Raw genomic sequence first — 21,172 nt, 5'->3', positions numbered from 1 at the left:
GGGAAACGTTTTGCTTTCCACAGCCGATCATCAGCTGTGTGGTTTCTGAGTGTTGAGGACTTTGTTCGCCGCAGAAGCAGAACATTATAAGGCGGCTGCTTCAACCACAAACTCACTTTTTGATTCTACTCTCAGAAAAATACTGGTTCTTAAATGGTTCTTCAGAACGCTGTGTAGACGTGCAGGTTATTTTCTCAGTGAATGGATTAATGTCTCGGTCTGTAATCCATCAGAAAACAGTTAAAAATGCCCGTCACAATTTCTGACATCTTGAAATGTGTTATTCGTCTGACCAAGAGTCCAGAACCCAAAATGTTAAATGTATTATATAATAAAAGACCAAGAAATGCAACTTGAACGATTATCAAGTGTTTTCATGAAAATAGTTGTCAATTCATTTTCTCTCTATCGACGAATCAATTAATAATTGATTAATAATGTGAAATAGACAAAGTAATGACTAAGTTTTTAGGGGTCTGAGTTCCCCCTCATAGTGACTGATTTTGTGTTTGAACAGTAAAATCCACTGGACTCACTTTGTGCTTCTGACAAAATACTATTTTTTATTAATTCTTCTCTTGAGATTCTGAGCAGCTGACCCAGTTTCCCCTCGGGGATCAATAATGTTTTTCTGATTCTGATTTTGTTTGTTGACATGGAAAATGTGAGGGAGTAAAAGAGTTGTAGTAAACAGGCCAACCATTTAAAATCAATGGGACGGTCCTGACCTCCAGTTTGCCTGCAGCTTCTTCCCTGCCGACCTGCCGACCTGCCGATTCCCACGTCGGCCGCCGGCTTCGCTGCTGCTTTTCCAACAGTCGCTTCTCCTGATCCTCTTAGCCTGAACATGACCTGCTGCTCCGGGTCAGGACCTCTGACCTGCCACTCAGGGTCGTGACCTCTGACCCTTTGCTCCAGGTTGCCACCTGAGGTCGCAGCGGGGCCGCAGCGACGTTACAGCTGTTCAGATTCATCTGGCACAGCTGTTTTACACGCTGCCAGCTCTTTGAAAAAATGAAATTCCCTTTTTTACTTTGAAAAATATTTTAAAATTGTTACTTTGTCCAATAGTCCTTTCCTGTCCCAGCATGACTGAGCCCCAGTGCACAGAGCAGCTCCATGAAGGCGTGGCCGGCTGAGTTTGGGGTGGAAGAAGTTGAGCGGCCCGCACAGAGCCCCGACCTCAACCCCATCCAACACCTTTGGATCAACTAGAACGCAGACTGGGAGCCGGGCCCTCTGGTCCAACATCAGAGTCTGAGCTCACAAAGGCTCAAAACTCCCACAGACACTCCAACATCTGGCAGAAACTCCCACAGACCCTCCAACATCTGGCACAAACTCCCACAGACACTCCAACATCTGGCACAAACTCCCACAGACACTCCAACATCTGGCACAAACTCCCACAGACACTCCAACATCTGGCACAAACTCCCACAGACACACTCCAACATCTGGCAGAAACTCCCACAGACACTCCAACATCTGGCACAAACTCCCACAGACACTCCAACATCTGGCAGAAACTCCCACAGACACTCCAACATCTGGCAGAAAGCGTTTCCCTTTGTGAAGCCATGGTTTTGTCTTCCCTGGTTAAATGGAGTGCAGCAGCAGCAGCAGCAGCAGTAAACAGACGTGTTTTCCACCTGTGCTGATGAACTGCTGTTTACCTGGAAAGACGGCTAGAGATAAATCAGTGAAGGTCGAACGCAGGTTTAGCTGTTTGATCCTCTGATAGTCTGGCTGACTCCTGGTTTCCATGAATAAACTCTGCAGAGTCGGAGGCTGTCAGCTCTGATCTGGATCGGACAGGGAACATGAACGGGGTTTTTCGGGATCGGCCTGTTGTTCTGATGTGAGAGCGGAGAAATAACATCACCTGACAGCCGTGGGCCCACCATGCCCATCAGACACACCTTCCTCAATGCAGGACCCCCAGATCCAATCAGTTTTTTTTTTTTTTTTTTTTTTTTTTTTTTTTTTAATGTTTGTGAAGCATTTAAACACAAGAAGTCTGATGCTGATCCTGCATCTTTTTTAAAAAACTAATATTCCAGTAATTTGTTGCTAATTTGCTCATCACCTTTTTTCCATGTTTTTGAAAAGCAAGTGAATTCTTCATTTCATTCTTATGACTCAAAAATTGCCAAAAAAAAAGAAAAAAAGAAAAAAAAAAATCAAGAATCAGGAAATGATCAAGAAATCAGACAAAAATCAGTAAGAACACAGGAAAATGACAACAAAGCTATCAAGAGGTCAGCCAGAAAATAACCCAAAAATGAACAGGCAATTAGCAAAACATTACTTGAAAATCATTTTAAAAATATAGTTGTATAATTACCACAAAATTAATTTTAGATTTATTATAGGCCCATGCTTAAAATAATATTTGAAAAAAAAAAAAAAAATCAAAAAAAAAAAAAAAAAAAAGTTTTTTGCAGTTTCCCATGCATTGTTATTCACTGTAAAATGCAGGGGGCCCCCCAACTAATTTTTTTCTTCCCGCAGCCTCAAACCTCAGAATCGACTCGGCTAATAAACGAATGGCGCCTCCTGGGGGCCTTCTGATTGACAGAATGATTAATCGGTTAATTCAAAAAAATACCTGATGGACTGATCAGCAGTGAAACCCGTGAGCTGCATCGCTAGCAGGCAGTCTGATCGCAGGTCAGTTTCTGCAGTGGAAAGCAGAGGGTTGCTGGTTTGAATCCCTGTGCGGCCGGATAAAGGCTCATTTATGCTCAATGTTAACGTTTATATTATAAGATATAGATGCAGATGGAGCAGTGTTTTCGTACTCGATGTTAATTTTGCCCGTATTTCTGCACGTTTTCAGGAAGATTACAGATACAAACAAAATGCAGCAGCATCAGAGATCGTGGGCGCATCCTCCTGTGATGATGTGTTTAATGACCTCACAGGCCGCCGTCCTCCTGTGATGATGTGTTTAATGACCTCACAGGCCACCGTCCTCCTGTGATGATGTGTTTAATGACCTCACAGGCCACCGTCCTCCTGTGATGATGTGTTTAATGACCTCACAGGCCACCGTCCTCCTGTGATGATGTGTTTAATGACCTCACAGGCCACCGTCCTCCTGTGATGATGTGTTTAATGACCTCACAGGCCACCATCCTCCTGTGGCGATGTGTTTAATGACCTCACAGGCCACCGTCCTCCTGTGATGATGTGTTTAATGACCTCACAGGCCGCCGTCCTCCTGTGATGATGTGTTTACTGACCTCACAGACCACCTGTGATGATGTGTTTACTGACCTCACAGGCCACTGTCCTCCTGTGGCGATGTGTTTAATGACCTCACAGACCTCCTGTGATGATGTGTTTAATGACCTCACAGACCACCTGTGATGATGTGTTTAATGACCTCACAGACCACCTGTGATGATGTGTTTACTGACCTCACAGGCCACTGTCCTCCTGTGGCGATGTGTTTAATGACCTCACAGACCTCCTGTGATGATGTGTTTAATGACCTCACAGACCACCTGTGATGATGTGTTTAATGACCTCACAGACCACCTGTGATGATGTGTTTACTGACCTCACAGGCCACTGTCCTCCTGTGGCGATGTGTTTAATGACCTCACAGACCTCCTGTGATGATGTGTTTACTGACCTCACAGGCCACTGTCCTCCTGTGGCGATGTGTTTAATGACCTCACAGACCACCTGTGATGATGTGTTTAATGACCTCACAGACCACCTGTGATGATGTGTTTAATGACCTCACAGACCACCTGTGATGATGTGTTTAATGACCTCACAGGCCACTGTCCTCCTGTGATGATGTGTTTAATGACCTCACAGACCACCTGTGATGATGTGTTTAATGACCTCACAGGCCGCCGTCCTCCTGTGATGATGTGTTTAATGACCTCACAGACCACCTGTGATGATGTGTTTAATGACCTCACAGACCACTGCAGTCTACAACGCCGCTTCCTCTTCTGTCTCTCTTGCCTCTTTTCCACCAAAGCGGTTCCAGGGCTGGTTCAGAGCCGGAGCCTGACTTAGCACCAGTTCTTTGTTTTCCCACCACCCAAGCTCCGGCCAAACTGGTTTCAAACTGGTTCCAAACTGGTTCCAGACAAGCACCAACTTGGAGCAGGGGCTAAACAGGAGCCAGAGAAAGAACCGGTGACGTGACCCACCACGTCATCGGTGGGCGGGGTTACAGACCCAAACGGGAACAGCGAACGCTATAAACGTTTAGCTGAACGTAGTCACCGTTCGTTCCGACCACGAATACGACGGGTAGCCGGCAATAATTGCATTTTTCTTCTCTGGATCGCAGTGCAGGCTTGTAAAGACACAAGCAGCACTTTCATCGCTACGACGTGATCACGTTTTCCGCTGACGTCATGACGTGGCTCTGACGTGGCTCCGCTTGGCTGTTGGCCGGTGGAAAAGCAAACCGGTTCTTTGTTGGCACCAGTTCAGCACCGGCTCTAGAACCAGCACCGAACCAGCACCAGGTGCTTTTTGGTGGAAAAGGGGCATCTGTAGCAGCTCCATTATTACGACCTCCTCCACCGCCACCATGTTTGTTCATTTCCGGGTGTAAAGGAGGCGTACGCGAGGCTTTAGACTTTCCTCTCTCCCAGGAACTGCTAAATGTGGAATGGACGCAGGAGTCACCCTGAAACTTACATCACATCCTGTTCTGGCTCCAGACCTGTTCCAGTCCTCAGTGCCAGCCGCTCTCGCTGACCTCCTGATCAAAGCCAGAAGCTTCTCCAGTCCATCCAAACCGCTGGCAGCCTCTCCCTGTTTATCTGATTAGCATCTGGCCTTCACCTTCGCCTTCAGGGAACCAATCAGCATGCAGGACGCCCGGCGGGCAAACTAAGGAATTCACTGTGTGGACAACAACGACCACACAGACAGAGATAGTTAACTTTTTAAATTTTAACAGATTAAAAAACTGAAAAGGCATTTTCCAAAACGCTAATAAGTTTTGAGCGGACAAATCATGCGTTTGTTGCATTTCAAATTTTTTTTTGTCATTTTAACATGATAATATAGATATCTGACAAGTGCTAATTAGGCAGTGTTTTTTTTTTTTTTTTTTTTTTTTTTTTTTTTTAGAAAGACCCCCGCAATACTCCAACACACCACCAGGGGTACGCAGACCACCATTTGAGAACCACTGTCATTACGTATCTCAGGCTAACGTTAATATTAGCTAATTAGATGTGAGATGTCAGAGTAGAATAGATAGATAGATAGATAGATAGATAGATAGATAGATAGATTACTTTATTAATCCCCAAGGGGAAATTTAAAATGTCACAAGCAGCAGCAAGGAAAAAGAAATACATGACAATGGAGAGAAAAACAACACAAACACAAAATCATGGGACACAGAAGTGAAAATACATAAAAGCACACAGTGATAATGGATAATAAATATATTGATAAAATGTGCGTATAAAAAAGTTAAGTTAAGTTAAAAGAGTTAAACTTAACTTGCTGAGGGGATCAGCTGCAGGCCTGAGACACGGCCAGCAGGGGGCAGCACATGCAGAGCCGACACAGAGGAGGTGGAAAGTTTTTTTCTCATAAATTTACCACTTTAATCTCAGAGAATATCCAAGTTTTTTTTCTCAGAATATTAACCCCCTGCCCCGCCTCCATGATTTCTTTCATACGTCGGCACTAACACGTCTGATGAATCGGCCATGCCGGCGGCGTGTCGGCGCCGTGGGCTGAAGTCAGACGGGACCTCGCCGTCCGTCTGATGGAGGGAAACCTCCCCGTCCAAACCGGGGCAGAGTCGCTTATATAACCAACCTGCTGCCTCCTCACTCCGGTTTGCGTGTGAAAGCCTCTTGGCCCGGCGCCGCGCCGCAGAAAAGCCGCAGCAGTGCTTCGTTATCTGATTAGCTGGGTTTATTTTGGTGTTTCCTTCATGCGTCCTGCAGGAATTAAGAGGTTTAGAGGCTCCTGAGCGCTGCTCTCTGCCTCAGTCGCTGCAGGCTGGACCACGGCCGGCTCCGGGTGCTGCTGCTTCGTCTACGGAGCTTTTCTACGCCGACGCTTCCTCTTCCTCTTGCCCTTCGTCCTCCCTGCGGCGTGCCGAGGAGGACCCGCCGCGCCTCCCCTTCAGCGTTTCCTCCGTCCTGGGCTTCTTCAAGCGCCTCTGCGTTGAAGAAGCCCAGCAGTCGTCTTCATCACCTCCCGACGGCGACCCTCCGCCTTCGTCTCGCCTTCCTCTCCTTCAGGCTTTGTTGTTTCTTCGGGTTCCCGCTCAGACCGCCGCGTCCCGACAGAAGGCATCATGGGAAACCACGGCTCGAACCTGGACGACATCCTGGCCGAGGACATGCACCACTGGTACAACAAGTTCATGCGCGAGTCGCCGTCGGGCCTCATCACGCTGTTCGAGCTCAAGCAGATCCTCGGGCTGAAGGGCATGAACGAGAACGCCAACAGCTACGTGGACCAAGTCTTCTTCACCTTCGACATGGACGGGGTGCGCGTGGACACACACACACACACACACACACACACACACACACACACACACTTTTAAAGAGCATTTCATGGTTTATTTCCGTTTTGTGATGGGACGATGTTTTTAAGGTCCTGATACGATTCGATATAACCTCACAAGTCCTTCACAGATCGTCCCACTTCTTCTCGACCTCGATGGGAGAAACTCAGATCTGAGCTCTGAAGACGAGCCTGAATGATGAGTGAGGATGGAGATTTTTGCAGCGCAGTCTCGCTCTTCACTGTTCAAATCTCATTTTTCTTCAAACAAGGCATTTAATCTGCCAGTGGGATGAAATAATCCCACTTGTTTCCAACACTTCAAGTATCATTTCCTTGATCCTAGTGGCTGATCTGCCTCGTTTCAACACATTTATACTTTTTCCCAGACAAAAAAAAAAAGTGAAACTGCAACTGGAAACAAGTGGGATTATCTCATCATCCCACTGGTGGAATTATGTATTTCTTTGTTTTTGTCTTGTTTGAAGGGGGGAAAAAAACAAGATTTGAAGTGAAGATGAGAGTGACTTGCTAAGATGGAAATTTATTTTTGCAGAGATAGAAGAATTTTGTCCATCTTTGAGTCACAGATCCTTTATAAATGTCATTCCAAAGGTCAGATAAAATAACACACATCTATAATATCATCGTCGATATCGGATGGAGAGCTTGTGAAACAGAGTTTTGCATGAATGAGGCTGATATCATGACTCACAAGTTACACATGAATTTATATTGATTTACGGCGCATTGTCTGATCACTAATCACTGGATGTACAGAACACACACACACACACACACACACACTGACTTTCTGCACACTTCTCGCTGTTTTTCCAGTTTTTATCCAGTTAGCAGACATTTCTCAGATTTTTCAGAGAAGCTTTTCTGGATGACACGTTGCTGCAGGTTCAGATGCAGCAGCTTTGCTTTCTGTGTCCTGTCAGAGGCTAAAGCTGCAGGAGATTTAAACAGGAACCTGGAAGATGCCGGGGAAGCTGTGCTGGTCCAGGATCAGAGAGCGCAGGGCTGCAGCGCACGATTATCCTCAGCTGATTAAACTATCAGATTCTTTTTCTTTCTTTTTTTTTTTTTTTTTTTTGTAATAAGTGTAAAAGTGTGAAAAATCAAGTCTGATGGGAAGCTGATCAAACTGACCTCGGACAGCAGAATGACTAAAAACATTCATTGATACTCAAAATAAAGAAAATTATCATCAATTAATTTTCAGTAAAATGGAAGACTCCATGTGCAAATACACAAACACACAAACACACAAACACACAAACACACAAACACACAAATACACAAATACACACTCTGATCGCTCTGATCTGATCAGTTTGGTGTATTTAGATTTATTGATCTGGTCAGTTTGGTGTATTTAGGTTTATTGATCTGGTCAGTTTGGTGTATTTAGATTTATTGATCTGGTCAGTTTGGTGTATTTAGGTTTATTGATCTGGTCAGTTTGGTGTATTTAGGTTTATTGATCTGGTCAGTTTGGTGTATTTAGATTTATTGATCTGGTCAGTTTGGTGTATTTAGGTTTATTGATCTGGTCAGTTTGGTGTATTTAGGTTTATTGATCTGGTCAGTTTGGTGTATTTAGATTTATTGATCCGGTCAGTTTGGTGTATTTAGGTTTATTGATCCGGTCAGTTTGGTGTATTTAGGTTTATTGATCCGGTCAGTTTGGTGTATTTAGGTTTATTGATGTGGTCAGTTTGGTGTATTTAGGTTTATTGATCTGGTCAGTTTGGTGTATTTAGGTTTATTGATCTGGTCAGTTTGGTGTATTTAGGTTTATTGATCTGGTCAGTTTGGTGTATTTAGGTTTATTGATCTGGTCAGTTTGGTGTTGGGTGCAGCCGACATGGCCGAGGCCTCGAGCTCAGAGATGCTCCGCTGGCTCGCTGTCTAATTGGCTTAGAGGACTTACATGCCGAGCTATTATCCCGCCATTGAGCTGTGTGTTTATAGTGGTGTAAGGGGATTTCTGCTCTGTGTGTGTGTGTGTGTGTGTGTGTGTGTGTGTGTGTGTATGTGTGTGTGTGTGTCAAGTTCATCAGACACTCTGAGCAGAAATCCAACAATCCTGTAGATCCAAACTGATATGACAACAGTGATCGGCTCGCCGGCAGCACAAGAAACAGATCAGATCTGCTCATCTTTAACCGTGAGGAGTGTGTGTGTGTGTGTGTGTGTGTGTGTGTGTGTGTGTGTGTGTGTGTGTGTGTGTGTCTCCACAACATGCATCAGCTTTTCAGAAGCTAAAGACAAAAAAGAAAGAAAAAAGAAAAAGAAAATGTCTGTGACCTTCCCTGACCTGCTGCGTCTCTCTGCGCTGACATACATTCATCACAGAGCTGTGCGTCCTGCTTCTACCTGTCCTGGTTCTACCTGTCGACCCTCAGAGGCTCAGCAGGTCGAGCCCTCCCCCTCCCCCTCCTCCTACCCCTCCCCCTCAGGATTTCCCTGGCCTGCCGCCCGGTCAGATCAGCAGATCTCAGGGCTGTTTTTAGTGCGGGGTGCTGGGCTCATAGAGGAGCTTCACATCTGAGTTTTTTTTTTTTATCTGAGAGCCTCTGTGGCGAGCTTTAAAACCCATTCCTGAAACATGAAGTGACTATTTCACAAATGTCATCTAAAGCCTGAATTCTGCATCAGAAATTTGCATGACGTGACATCAAAACACCTTAAATTCACACAAAAGTCAGAGAAAACTTTCATCTTCCATCCTTCCTGTGGCCGTCAGTCGCCTGCATCACTGCACACGACTAAACTGCTGATTTATCCATTTCACTGTCAAGTCATTTATACCTGTAGGACAGTTCAGCAGTGTGATATCCCTGTGGATATGAGGTTTATGCACTTTTTTACTCAAGTTCTTATTTCTGTCTTTATTGTAATATTTTGTAGGATTAAAGCACATATTGAGACTTAAACCACATAATGCACATACTTTTCAAAATCTGTGAGGCACAAGTTTTTAAATTTTGTATTACTTTCTGTTTTCTTACAATTTAATTTTTTTGCTTGAGAACTTCTTCAAATGCAGCTGACCGATTTCCCCTCGGGGATCAATAACGGATTCTGAGTTCTGATTCTGATTAGTGTACACTGCAAAAAGTTTGTCTTATTTCAAGTAAAAATGTCTTATTTCTAGTCAAAATATCTCATTACACTTAAAATAAGACAAATTTTTACTTGTGACACAAGTGAACAAGTAAAAATTTGCTTGTTCCATTGGCAAAATTTGTTTCTTGTTTCAAGCAAATTTTCACTTGTTTCAAGTAAATTTTCACTTGAAACAAGTTGAAACAAGTGAAAATTGTCTAAAAACAAGTGACTTCTGAGGTGATCATGTCTTATTTTAAGTGTAATGAGATATTTTGACTAGAAATAAGACATTTTTACTTGAAATAAGACAAATAATCTTGGTAAGATGTTGACTTTTTGCAGTGGGGACGGCCGCTGCATGGAGGCCACGCTGTGGATTTAGATTTGAGGACGGAGAGCCTCAGGCCTGCCTGCTGGACGCCGCTCTGGCTTTGCAGCTGGAGGGCCTTGGTGTGTGGGACTGGACTGACACTGGGACGGGGCTCCAAACGGCTGTTTGGCCCGTAATTTAAAACCTTTTGATGAGCTGCCCTCTGGACAGCTCTGCTCTACATCAATGTGAATGACCATGCTGACAGTTTCCCTTCCTCTGCCTGCAGGACGGGTACATCGACTTTGTGGAGTACATCGCGGCCGTCAGTCTGATGCTGAAGGGAGAAATCAACCAGAAACTCAAGTGGTACTTCAAACTCTTCGACCAGGACGGGAACGGCAAGATCGACAAGGAGGAGCTGGAGACCATCTTCTCGGTAAAAATGGCAGCACAACATCACATCACAGAAATCATTATGATGGTTGAGGAGCAGGGGCGGATCTAGACAAATATTCATGGGGTGGCAAGAGGGTGGCAGAAATATATATGCTAATTTAATACCAAACGATCCCATATATCAATATTTGCTTGGAAAACCCCCAAATGAGGATATTTTAACTCAAAAACATTCCATTATTGTGGTACATGAGTAAAGCATTGAATAGAAAACCAAAAGGTGGCATTAGAAATATTTATTTATTTATTTATTTATCAACCCCTTAAATAGTGGGAGTGTCATCTTTTGCTGCATTTACTTGCACTCGGACATTTGAGTCTCGTAACAGCGAGTTTCCGAACAGCCACAATTAAAAAATAAATAAATAAACTGTCTGAAATTGGGGTGGCAACGAGGGTGGCAAGGCATTTTTCTAGGGGGGCAGCTGCCACCCCCTGCCACCCCCTAGAACCGCCTATGTTGAGGAGTAAAACACTTTGCACGATTCGTTTCAGGAGCATGGGTCTGCGGATTAACTGTTAATTAATGACACTAAAATCATCCAAGTGTCCCTGGTCGGTCCCTCGCTCAGGTGCTGCATGCCAACACTTTAGCATTCACTGTGCTTAGTACTAGCACGTTTCATGCTAATATTTTAAACTCAAAATCATCGTATGCTGAAGGGTTAGCGTGGAGTTAGTGTCACACAAATGAGGGCATGCTAAAGTGTTAGCGTGGAACGTCAAAGCCAATAATGCGTCCGGAGCGTTCCCGGGGAAGTCGAGCGGCGGGCCGACCTGCTGGACGCTCCGGGGCCTCCTTCCTTTACGTCGGCGGCGTCCTCTGCGGCCCAGTTTCAAGGCGGCGGCACACAAAATTGCTCCCGACCCCGACTGAGGCTGAGAGAAAACTAGGCTGGATTAGAGCTGAGATTAGAGGCTGCTTAATCTGCAGGATGAGCTCATTCAGTCAGAGGCAGGAAGTGGGACGACCCGCTGGGCCGACAGCGAGCTCCAGGCGCACCATCATTTCATAACGGCATCTTTATTATCATTTTCACTGGCGTTATCGGTAAGGATAAATCTGTAGAGCGACATCTAGTGGTGAAGAGGTGTTTTACATCATCGGATGTGGAGAGAGAACCGACAAACTTTACTGACCCCGAGGAGAGACGGGGACAGAAAATGAACCTTTAAGATGAGAAAGACCGAAAAGTTGTATTAGTTTTGTATTTTTCATTAGTTTGCTTTTTTTTTATTTTAGTTTCCAGTTCACTTTAGTGTCACTTCAGTCTCCGGAGTGGGTTTTGGTTTTATTTCAGTTCATTAAAATGCTTTTTTTTTTTTTTTTTCACACCTAGTTTTAGTTTTTAGTTTACATTTAGTGAACTAGAATAACCTCGCGGTGCGTTTTGAGATCGCTGCGCTGCCCAGAGTCATTTCCATGAATAATGAACTCACATTAAAACCTTAGACTTGTGATGAATTACATCCTGATTCACAAGCAGCAGAGCCATTTATGTTAATATGTTAAACAGGAGTTTTGTTAAGTCATGTGACCTAATTATGTTAGTGGGTTTATTAAAGTGGCAGCTCACCCTAAACCAGCATGTGACCCAGAAAACATCTCGACCCACAGAATGTAGGTCACACACACATTAGAAGCACCGAGGTCCAGCTGAAGAGCCTGGACTCCACCGAGTCGCTGCTCCACTTCCCTGTTCACCAGGATCTTACCAACTAATTAAATATTTCCCCCCGAGTCACACAGACTAAGAGCTGCGAGGTTACAAGGCCTGAGGGTTCAGCCGAACCGGTTCTCACCTGTTAAAGGCTCAGTGATGTTAAGGAGATGCAGCCGCTCTCCGTCAGAGGAGCTGAGGAGCTGATCTGCACACAGTCTGGATGGGAGACTCGGCAGGCGTCTGTGTTCTCGGCTTATGAAACGTCCTCCTCTTCCTCGCCTCTTCAGCGTCACTAAGAGCGTCTCTGAAACGTCTCATTCTGCAGAGAAACACGTCCACACTGCAAAACCTCAAAATCTTACCAAGATTATTTGTCTTATTTCAAGTCAAAAATGTCTTATTCCTAGTCAAAATATCTCATTACACTTAAAATAAGACATGATCACCTCAGAAGTAACTTGTTTTTAGACAATTTTCACTTGTTTCAAGTGAAAATTTGCTTGTTTCATTGGCAAAATTTGTTTCTTGTTTCAAGCAAATTTTCACTTGTTTCAAGTGAATTTTCACTTGAAATAAGTGAAAATTGTCTAAAAAGTTTCTTCTGAGGTGATCATGTCTTATTTTAAGTGTAATGAGATATTTTGACTAGAAATAAAACATTTTTGACTTGAAATAAGACAAATAATCTTGGTAAGATTTTGACTTTTTGCAGTGCAGATGTTGGTGGCACGAGTGCCTCTGCAGTCAGCACTGCACAAAAAAAAAAAAAAAGAAAGAAAGAAAAGAAAAGAAAGTTATTTAGTGTCATCTTCAGACTGCAAATCTAATTTTCTTCCAACGAGGTAAAAAAAAAAAAAAAAAATCTGCCAGTGGGATGAGATAATCCCACTGGTTTAAAACACAAATCAGCTCGTTTCTGGTATTTTCTTGAATGAAGTGTCATTTTTGGGATCCTCATGGCTCAACACAGTCATACTTGTGTCCAGAAAAAAAAAAAGTGAAACTGCACTGGAAGCAAGTGGGATTATCTCATTCTACTGGCAGATTTAGCATGAGATAGCATGAGATAACATGATGTGTTCAGATGGATGTTTTCTGCAGTCAGCACTGCAGCCACAGAAAAAGGTCGTTCAAACTTGTGGCTGAAAGTCTGCAGCTTCACCACGTTTTCAAATTCTAAATAATCCACGTTAATCCAACAGGAGCCTGGAGAATAAAATTTAGCCTCATTTCCGGAGAAACCCCAAAAAACACTCAGTTTTCCACCTGAATTTTCAGTTTTGTTATAAAAGATCTGCTGGGAGCCAGGACACAGGACAGAGTTGGAGCTCTCAGCGCCCTCTAGTGGTCAGGAACAGCTCACTGCAGCTTTAGATGACAGGAGAAAAATAATGCTAGAATTAAATAGTTGGTCTCACGTAGACAGTGAGTTGCTCTTATTCAAGGAAGTGCTGACCTCATGTCAGTCTGAAATGCATTTCTGAAGACATTCGAGGCAGAAATAAAGCCTGCAGCTGCTGAATCTGCCTTCATTTCAGATCGATGACGGTCTGTTTAAAAGTTTCTCTGGAGTTTCTAGTGGTGGTGAGTTGCATAAAGTAGCGCAGACCTCAACTTTATGCAAACGAGGAGACGCTGACGTGACGCCCCGTCTCTCAAAACGCAACGCAACACTACCGGAATGCATTGCACAGCTGCTTACATAGACAGTGAATGGGAAGCGTGGAAACGCCTGATCCTGTGGAGGCAGTGCATCAGTGGACAGACACAAAATGAAGTCCATCACTTTAAGACATAAAAACCCAAATCCAATCACATCTGTTTCAGTAAAGGTCCAGTTCCACCTGCAGGGTAATTCTCCTTGGCTCAAAGACTGTGTGTGTGTGTGTGTGTGTGTTGCCCCCTGTAGGCCATCCAGGACATCACACGGAACCGCGACATCGACCCGGAGGAAATCGTCTCGCTCATATTTGAGAGGATCGACGTGAAGGGAGAAGGTGAGAAACCGTCAGCCAGCGAGCTGCAGCTCCATCTCAGACAGACAGTGACGATGATGATGATGATGATGATGATGATGATTACGATGATGACGATGATGATGATGACGATGATTTGTACGACTACTGTCGATCCTGCAGCCAGAGCTAATACGTCTGCCACTGCCACGCTGTAAACATGTCCATTTCATCAAGTCCTTCAGTCTCCTCTCCAGTGTTCAAATCTAGTTTTTCTGCAAACAGAGATAATCCCACTTGTTAGGCACAGTAGAGGCTGCAGCAAATTTAAAGTTCCCTCCCATTGCTTATAAAGCCCCTAAAATAATCTCTGTTCACCAAGTTTTTTTGTTTTTTTTTTCATGAAAAAATCCCTTAGTGCCTTAAATGTAACTCCAAATCTTGCCCTCATTAAAGATATACAGATCTATGAATATGCAAATGAGACCCCGCCCCCCCACTGCCTGCTGGCACACCGGCTCGTAACCAGAGCATTTCAGTGAATCTCTTAGTTCCATTAATAAAGTTGATGTAAAGCAGCCGTTTCCTGTTGGTTTTGTTGTTTTTTTGGAAAATAAAACCAGCAGAGCTGCTGCTAATGATATGCAAAGCAGCGCCCTGTCAGCTGGCGGCTGATTGGCTCTGGGATTTGTGACTCAGGGTTCATCTGAATATCACACACACCTCCGCCTGCAGCAGAGGAGTGTGAAAACACTGGGAGCAGATACAGTCAGCAGAGTCGAGCTCACAGTTTAAACAAGAGAAAAACACATTTGAGTGGAGTGGGACTTTAACTGCAAAACATGGTGAGGACTTGATAGAAAAATGATGCATTATGGGTGAAGTGTCCCCTTTAGAAAGGCAGCAGTCTTCCCAACGCTAATCAAACTGAATTAGCGCTGGGTGATGCAGTGATATAATATCAATCAGGTGATATGAAATTAGAAATCATCTGGGATTTCAGATACTGTAATTTTGTGATATGGCAGAAGTGTCTTTTCCTGGTTTTACAAGCTGCATTAGATAGATAGATAGATACTTTATTCATCCCGAAGGAAATTCACAGTTTTCAGCAGTATCCACAGAGTACAAGATTAAGTAAATCAAAAATAAAGAATAAGTAAATCAAAAATAAAGAATAAAAGATGACCCTCGAGATCTAAAGATCTAATTACCCAATGTGCAAAAAAACAATGTGCAAAAAAACAATAAAAACCAATGTGCATAGATGTATACAATGTGCATAGATGTGGGCAATGTCCAAATTCACAGTATAAACAGATGATAAATAGCAGCAAGCAATATATACACTATAAACGAGGAATATATAAAAAATAGAAATATGAACAGTTTAAACAGCAGAAATAACCTAAATTACAGTAAATGAATGCAATTCTCTGAACTTTATAGACTGTTGAAGCTGTTTAATTATTATTATTTACCTACTTGGTCATAATATCCACATTATTGATTATTGTTTAGCAAAAGTCTCTTGATGTTAATATGTCATGGAAGCACCAACAGTCAATATCCTACATCTATGCACATTTTATACACCTATGCACACGTTTTTTTGCACATTGCTTTTTGCACACTGGGTTGTACTTAGATCTTATTCTTTATTTTTTATTTATTTAATCTGTAATCTGTGGATACTGCTGAAAAACTGCGAATTTCCTTCGGGATGAATAAAGTATCTATCTATCTATCTATTTATCAATCATATCATCACAATATCGATAGAGGTATTTAGTCAAACATATCATATCGTGGTATCTGATTTTGTCCATATCACCCAGTCCTAGTCTGAACTAGCCAGCTCTAACTCCTCTGGACCTTTAAAATTTTCAGATGTCTCAAGTTCTACAAGCTTAAAATCTGCGTGCATAAATGACTGTTGCAAGTTCTCCCAATCGTAAAACTCCTGAGGCTTTTTTGTAGGGAGGAGAAACCTGAGATCATGTTGCTGAGGAACAGGACAATCTCTGGTTCAGGTCAGGAGTAGCATAGCTTTGACACTAACAACCCTCTCCGACCTTTGACCCCTCAGGTGAGATGACCCTGGAGGAGTTCATCGAAGGAGCGAAGGACCACGACGACATCATGGAAATGCTGAAGAACCTGATGGACCTGACGCCCGTCCTGATCATCATCGTGGAGGGCCGGCAGTAGAGCCCGGGGGTCCGGTGCACCAGGGAAGACAACAGACTTAAAGCAGGCCCTTCCTCCCCCCAAAAAAGTGAAAAGACGTGTTATCACTCTCGCAATATCCCCCTTTTATACCAGAGAAACCTGGTGTTGATGATGCTGGGGGGCGGGGCGACAGAGATGGTTCTGCTCCAAGAGTCTTTGTGAAGATGAGGACGGCAAGTTGAGGAAACCGAGGCCAAAAGCAAAACGTCAACTTTTGAGTTGGACTTTTGATCAGCTGTCCAATGTCCAACCATCTGCAGACACAGCTGCGGCGCTCTGGGCCCTCCATCCCTCTGCCGCTATCAAGCCGAAAGTGGAAGGGATTTCTGGCAAATAAATCAGAGAACTTGGAGAGGTAACGCTGATGATGCCGTTCTCCGCGTCCACATTCACCTGTAAGCCACCCGGGTGCTCGTAGCGTTCAGAGAAATCCCTAGTGTCAAGGTCACTTCTGGAAACCTTTCACAAAGATTTTAATTCTCACTGATTGTCGGGAGCAGAGACAGTAGATTAGGTAGCGATCAACATGGCAGGCTAACAAAATAATAAAACAATTTTAATCCACTGGAAGGAACAGACCTGACTGCCTCATAGCTCGGCCTCCTCGTGAGGGCCAGGAGTTTGTGGCCGTCTTGTGTCCTCGATTTAAAGAGGAAAACTGATTCCAGCTTCCTAATTCATGTGACCTTTGCACACTCTGGAAAAATGCACAGTCAGATCTGAGTCTCAGAAATGGTTAAAGGACCATCCCAGTGATTTTCAGTCTTTGGCCTGGACTTAATTTCGGTGATGGAATACTGGTGTCTGAAGTCTCTGAAAGTTCATTTTCATATCGTAGTGGAATGAATGGAAACCAACGTCTGGAGAAAAGGGAGAGGAAATGATCTGGCAGCTCTAAAATAACAACGGCTCACTTTGGGAGAAGATCAGCAGGAACATTTTGGAGATGTTGAACTGAACATGCAGAATCACTGAGATGGACCTTTAACACTGATCAGACAGGAGGAGTTTCCTCTTCAAGTAAAAGATCTGTTCAAAGGGCAAAAGCAGCATCGCATCCCAGTCCATCCCACAGGTTTCCAGTGGGTTCAGGTCTGGATCTGTGTCAGCATTTCAGAAAAGGACCCAAAGAAACTGCTGCCACAAAGTTGGAAGCGCACAGTTCAGAAAGTCTGTGTGTGCATTAAGATCTCCCTTCACTGGAATTAAAAGGCTGAGCCCAAAACACTAATTTCCTGTGTGGATGTGGGTGTGGTGTTCAGGTGTTCACACTTTTGGCCACAGAGTAGAAGTTACAGGTAGGTTTGTCGGGTCCCAACATGACCTTAGCAGTATTATACCTGAACAGCCCTTGCTGGCCTGTTGTCAGCCCCTGAGCCTGTCAGACTCTGGAACACCTGGCCGCTGTGAGCGTCCGCCGCAGGGCCAGGGCGGTGGAACCGGTCAGTTTTCTTGCTGTGTGAGCAGAGCATGCCAGGAGTCAAACCTCTGATCATCCGACATCGTCCTCGTTCTGACGCCCGCTGATCCTCTTAATGCTGTAAAAGGTTCAGGGACTGAGCTGTAACCGAGCAGATTTACAGCAGCACCACGTGGGAGCTTTTTTAGGAAAGGCTCAGCTGCCTGAGGATGGAGCAGGAAGACCAAGAGGCGCCGCTGCTGCTGCAATCAAACTTCACTCAAATCAGAGCAAGAACAACGGCTCCGTCAAGACTCGAGCACAGAATGATTCACTGTCACAGTGAATGTTTGAAAACCTTGAGTAATACTAGTTTTCAAATGTAATTAGAAAAACAGCATTACTCCAGAAATCCATGAAAGTACATTAACAAATGTATATGCAGCTAGTTTTTTTCATCTTGTCTTGATAAAGACTCCACAACATAAATAACTCACCATAACAGGAGCAGCAGATGCCTGAAATACCTGTGTGACTGTAACAGTACAAGCAGATCTCTGAATGTAATCAAAAAGGTGGCGACACTCAAGAAATCTCCTCAGTTCCGTTTATCTAGAATATGTGTCACCTGCCTTCACGGCACCAGCCGCTTATGTAACCCGGCACAAACCCAAATCCTCATGAGGGATTGGGCCATTTTAGTGGCCGATGTTCTTGTGAGGGCTGATGGAGTTTCCCCGACCTCTGGCAGCGGTCCAATCAGATCGATCAAGGCCACGCCGAATCCCCGTCCCGATAATGGGCGGGTAATTTTTTTTTTGTTCTTGCTCCATGTCAGTCCCTGTCTTGGTACTACTTTCTACTGCTGCTACAGCTACTAACAGCGGCGGGGAAACATCACTGTTAAATGAACACAGAGAAATCGTGAAAACCTCACCTTGTTTTTTTTTTTGTGGGGGGGTTAACGCTGGAAAAAAAATAAGTTAACCAGTGCAGGTCAGTTTACAGTTATGTAAGAGCTCAGTCACGGTGTAAAAATGGTGCAAGAAATTTTTTGACCTGAAGGGACTTAAAAGTTACAGAGAAATTAGATCAGAAACTTGGCCAAATCCTTTAACAGTTGGTTCCATAAAAGGTGCGGGTGCACTGATTTGATTTGCCTAAAACATTTGAAGTGACGGGTCCACACAGAGAAACCCGAAAACGCTGCTCCGTCCAACTGGAGTTTTCACAGTTTCGGAGAAGTTGGCCATCCGCACCAGAGTGTGGACACAAATTTAGACATTATGTTCAGGTTCAGGTGGGGTTCGGTCACGTTAGTGTTATCTTAGTGAAAAATGATGGACCTACTGTCTGTTCTGGGCAGCCTTCTGTGCAGTGCTGGAGTTTACGTGACGATGCTGAAGGCAACACGTAGGCTGTTTCAGGTGGTAAAGGTAACCTAATGATGGAGGACGAGCAAAACCTGCCAACAAACATGCAGCTCAACCCACAGCAAAGCGAGGATGTTGGCTCCAGCACGATCACACGACAGTCCGACATCACAGACATTTTCATTTTTGTTTTCGCTTCTTCGACAAACCAACATTCACATTCGTCCACCTGGGAGAGCGTTTTCCAAAAGCTCCATTTCCATTGGACAGAAACGCTGATTTACTGTGGAGGGAAGGGCTAAATGGAACAATAAAGATAAGTTTTCAGATTTCTCCCGATCAGAGCGGACTTCACATAATCGCTCCAGATTACACATGGTTCAAAGCGATATACGATCCCCGTCATGTATTCCGGTTTCCAACTCAAGTACTTTTTTGTCTCTCTCTCTCTCTTTTTGTTTTTTTTTTAAAGTCTAGTTCTATCTTTCCTTCTGTACTCGTTTGTTGTTTTCCTGGTGCACAAACTAGTTTTCTTCATTTCATAATTCTGGGAGTTTTAGCGACACACTCCAGATAGAAAATCTCCAGAGCAACTTCTGTGAGGACTAACTAACATCTTGACGTTTTAATTGTTTGAGTCATGACACTCTGGGAAAAACAAAGCTTCACCTTCATGAAATCATCATGCTGACATTCATTCTGCAAAAGGACATGCAGGACTGTTTGTTCCTAAAGGGAAACTTCACACATTCAAAATACAAAATCTAATAATTCAAAGGAAATAAGATAAATAAATAACTCAGTTTTTTAGAATAGTGTTTTTCTGCGCTACTCACTGGTTTGCATCATTTTTCTCTGGAAAAGCTCAGATTCAAACTTCAGGTCACGCGCTGAGAAATTTAATTCATGGGTCCAGAATTTTCTGTAGAAACCAAACATTTGTGTTGGTGCCTGAAAACCTTGAAACTCTGCCGGTTCTTGTTCGGTTTAATCTAACTTGAGGGATTGTGTCTTTCTTAAAACGTGCCGACTCACTTTCTCGACAGTCAGGCTCATTCAGAAAACGCCTCGTCATCTTTGAGATTTCCCCCCGTTCTTCTGGGATGTTTGGCTTTAAGGTTTTCATCCAACAACGTTCCTAAACTAGCGTAAGGACACCAAGTAGGAAACACTTTAGTGACTCTGATCACACACTTTCTTGTTTACAGTGTTAGCTGTTGCTCAGTGACCGTCGCTCTGATTTCTAAACCTGTAAGGCCACAAGGGAATGTACCGGACGCTGTCGGCGACTTGAATGTTTTTAATATTTTTATACAAGTGAAGCAAGAATGTGTGTGAGAGGATCAGCTGGATGGAAGGCAATGTTTGAAAATGTACATAATGATACTGAGCAGATGTTGTTGTTGTTGTTTTTTTAAGAAAAATGTGCTTTCAGATTTGTTGATTGTCCAACCTGAATCTGTTTGTAGTCGAGGGAAGAAAGCGACACCGACTGGTTTGATGTGAGGTTTCTGTCAGCGGAGACGGTTCTGCAAAGAACCGAGGGAACCGACCGCCTGGACGCTGACTGGAACCAATCATGCTTTGTGTTGCCTTACTAATAAAGTTTTTAAGCAAACAATCTGTCTTTTATTTAAACTGGTGCTGGACTAATAATAATAATAATAATCTGAATCTATGAAGACATTCTTACCACTTCTAATGTGAAAAATAATACATATTTATTATTACACTTATCATTAGTAATAGTAGTATCAAGTTTAACCCTGAAATGGGTTATGTTGGTTGTGTTTTTGCAATATCTTTGAAATGAAAATATCTCATCTTTTCATGTTGTAGTTATTCCTCAAAAATCTTGTTTTTGCTACAATCCCACTCAAAATTTTTACTTTTTAAGAAAATGGATGTTTTTTTTATCACTACCCCAAGTTTCCGTAAGTGGGTCAAAAACAATGCACTTCCTGTGGAACCTGATGAGAATATTTGATCCTTATTGAGTATAAAGTCTGTTTACTGCTGAGCACAATGCAAATATCAGCAGCGTGACCATTAATGAAGACTATTCTACACACAATATTACATCATATCATATCAAATGTTCAGTGTTATGCCTCTGTCATCAATTTAGCATCACA

At 43.5% G+C, this 21,172-nt stretch overlaps 1 protein-coding gene across 1 annotated transcript; it reads left to right on the top strand.

The window, feature by feature from the left end:
- Positions 1-5,976: 5,976 nt before the first annotated feature.
- guca1d (guanylate cyclase activator 1d) lies at positions 5,977-20,655 on the top strand. The gene is made up of 4 exons (XM_030069185.1): positions 5,977-6,502; positions 10,245-10,394; positions 13,988-14,075; positions 16,123-20,655. Exons 1-4 carry the CDS (start codon positions 6,308-6,310, stop codon positions 16,242-16,244), a joined length of 555 nt encoding a protein of 184 aa, XP_029925045.1. The 5' UTR covers positions 5,977-6,307; the 3' UTR covers positions 16,245-20,655.
- Positions 20,656-21,172: the final 517 nt, after the last annotated feature.

Source organism: Myripristis murdjan, chromosome 14, assembly GCF_902150065.1.
Source record: "Myripristis murdjan chromosome 14, fMyrMur1.1, whole genome shotgun sequence".
Lineage (NCBI taxonomy): Eukaryota > Metazoa > Chordata > Actinopteri > Holocentriformes > Holocentridae > Myripristis > Myripristis murdjan.
Note: the sequence above shows the minus strand (reverse complement) of the source record. Positions and strands in the feature narration are given on the sequence as shown.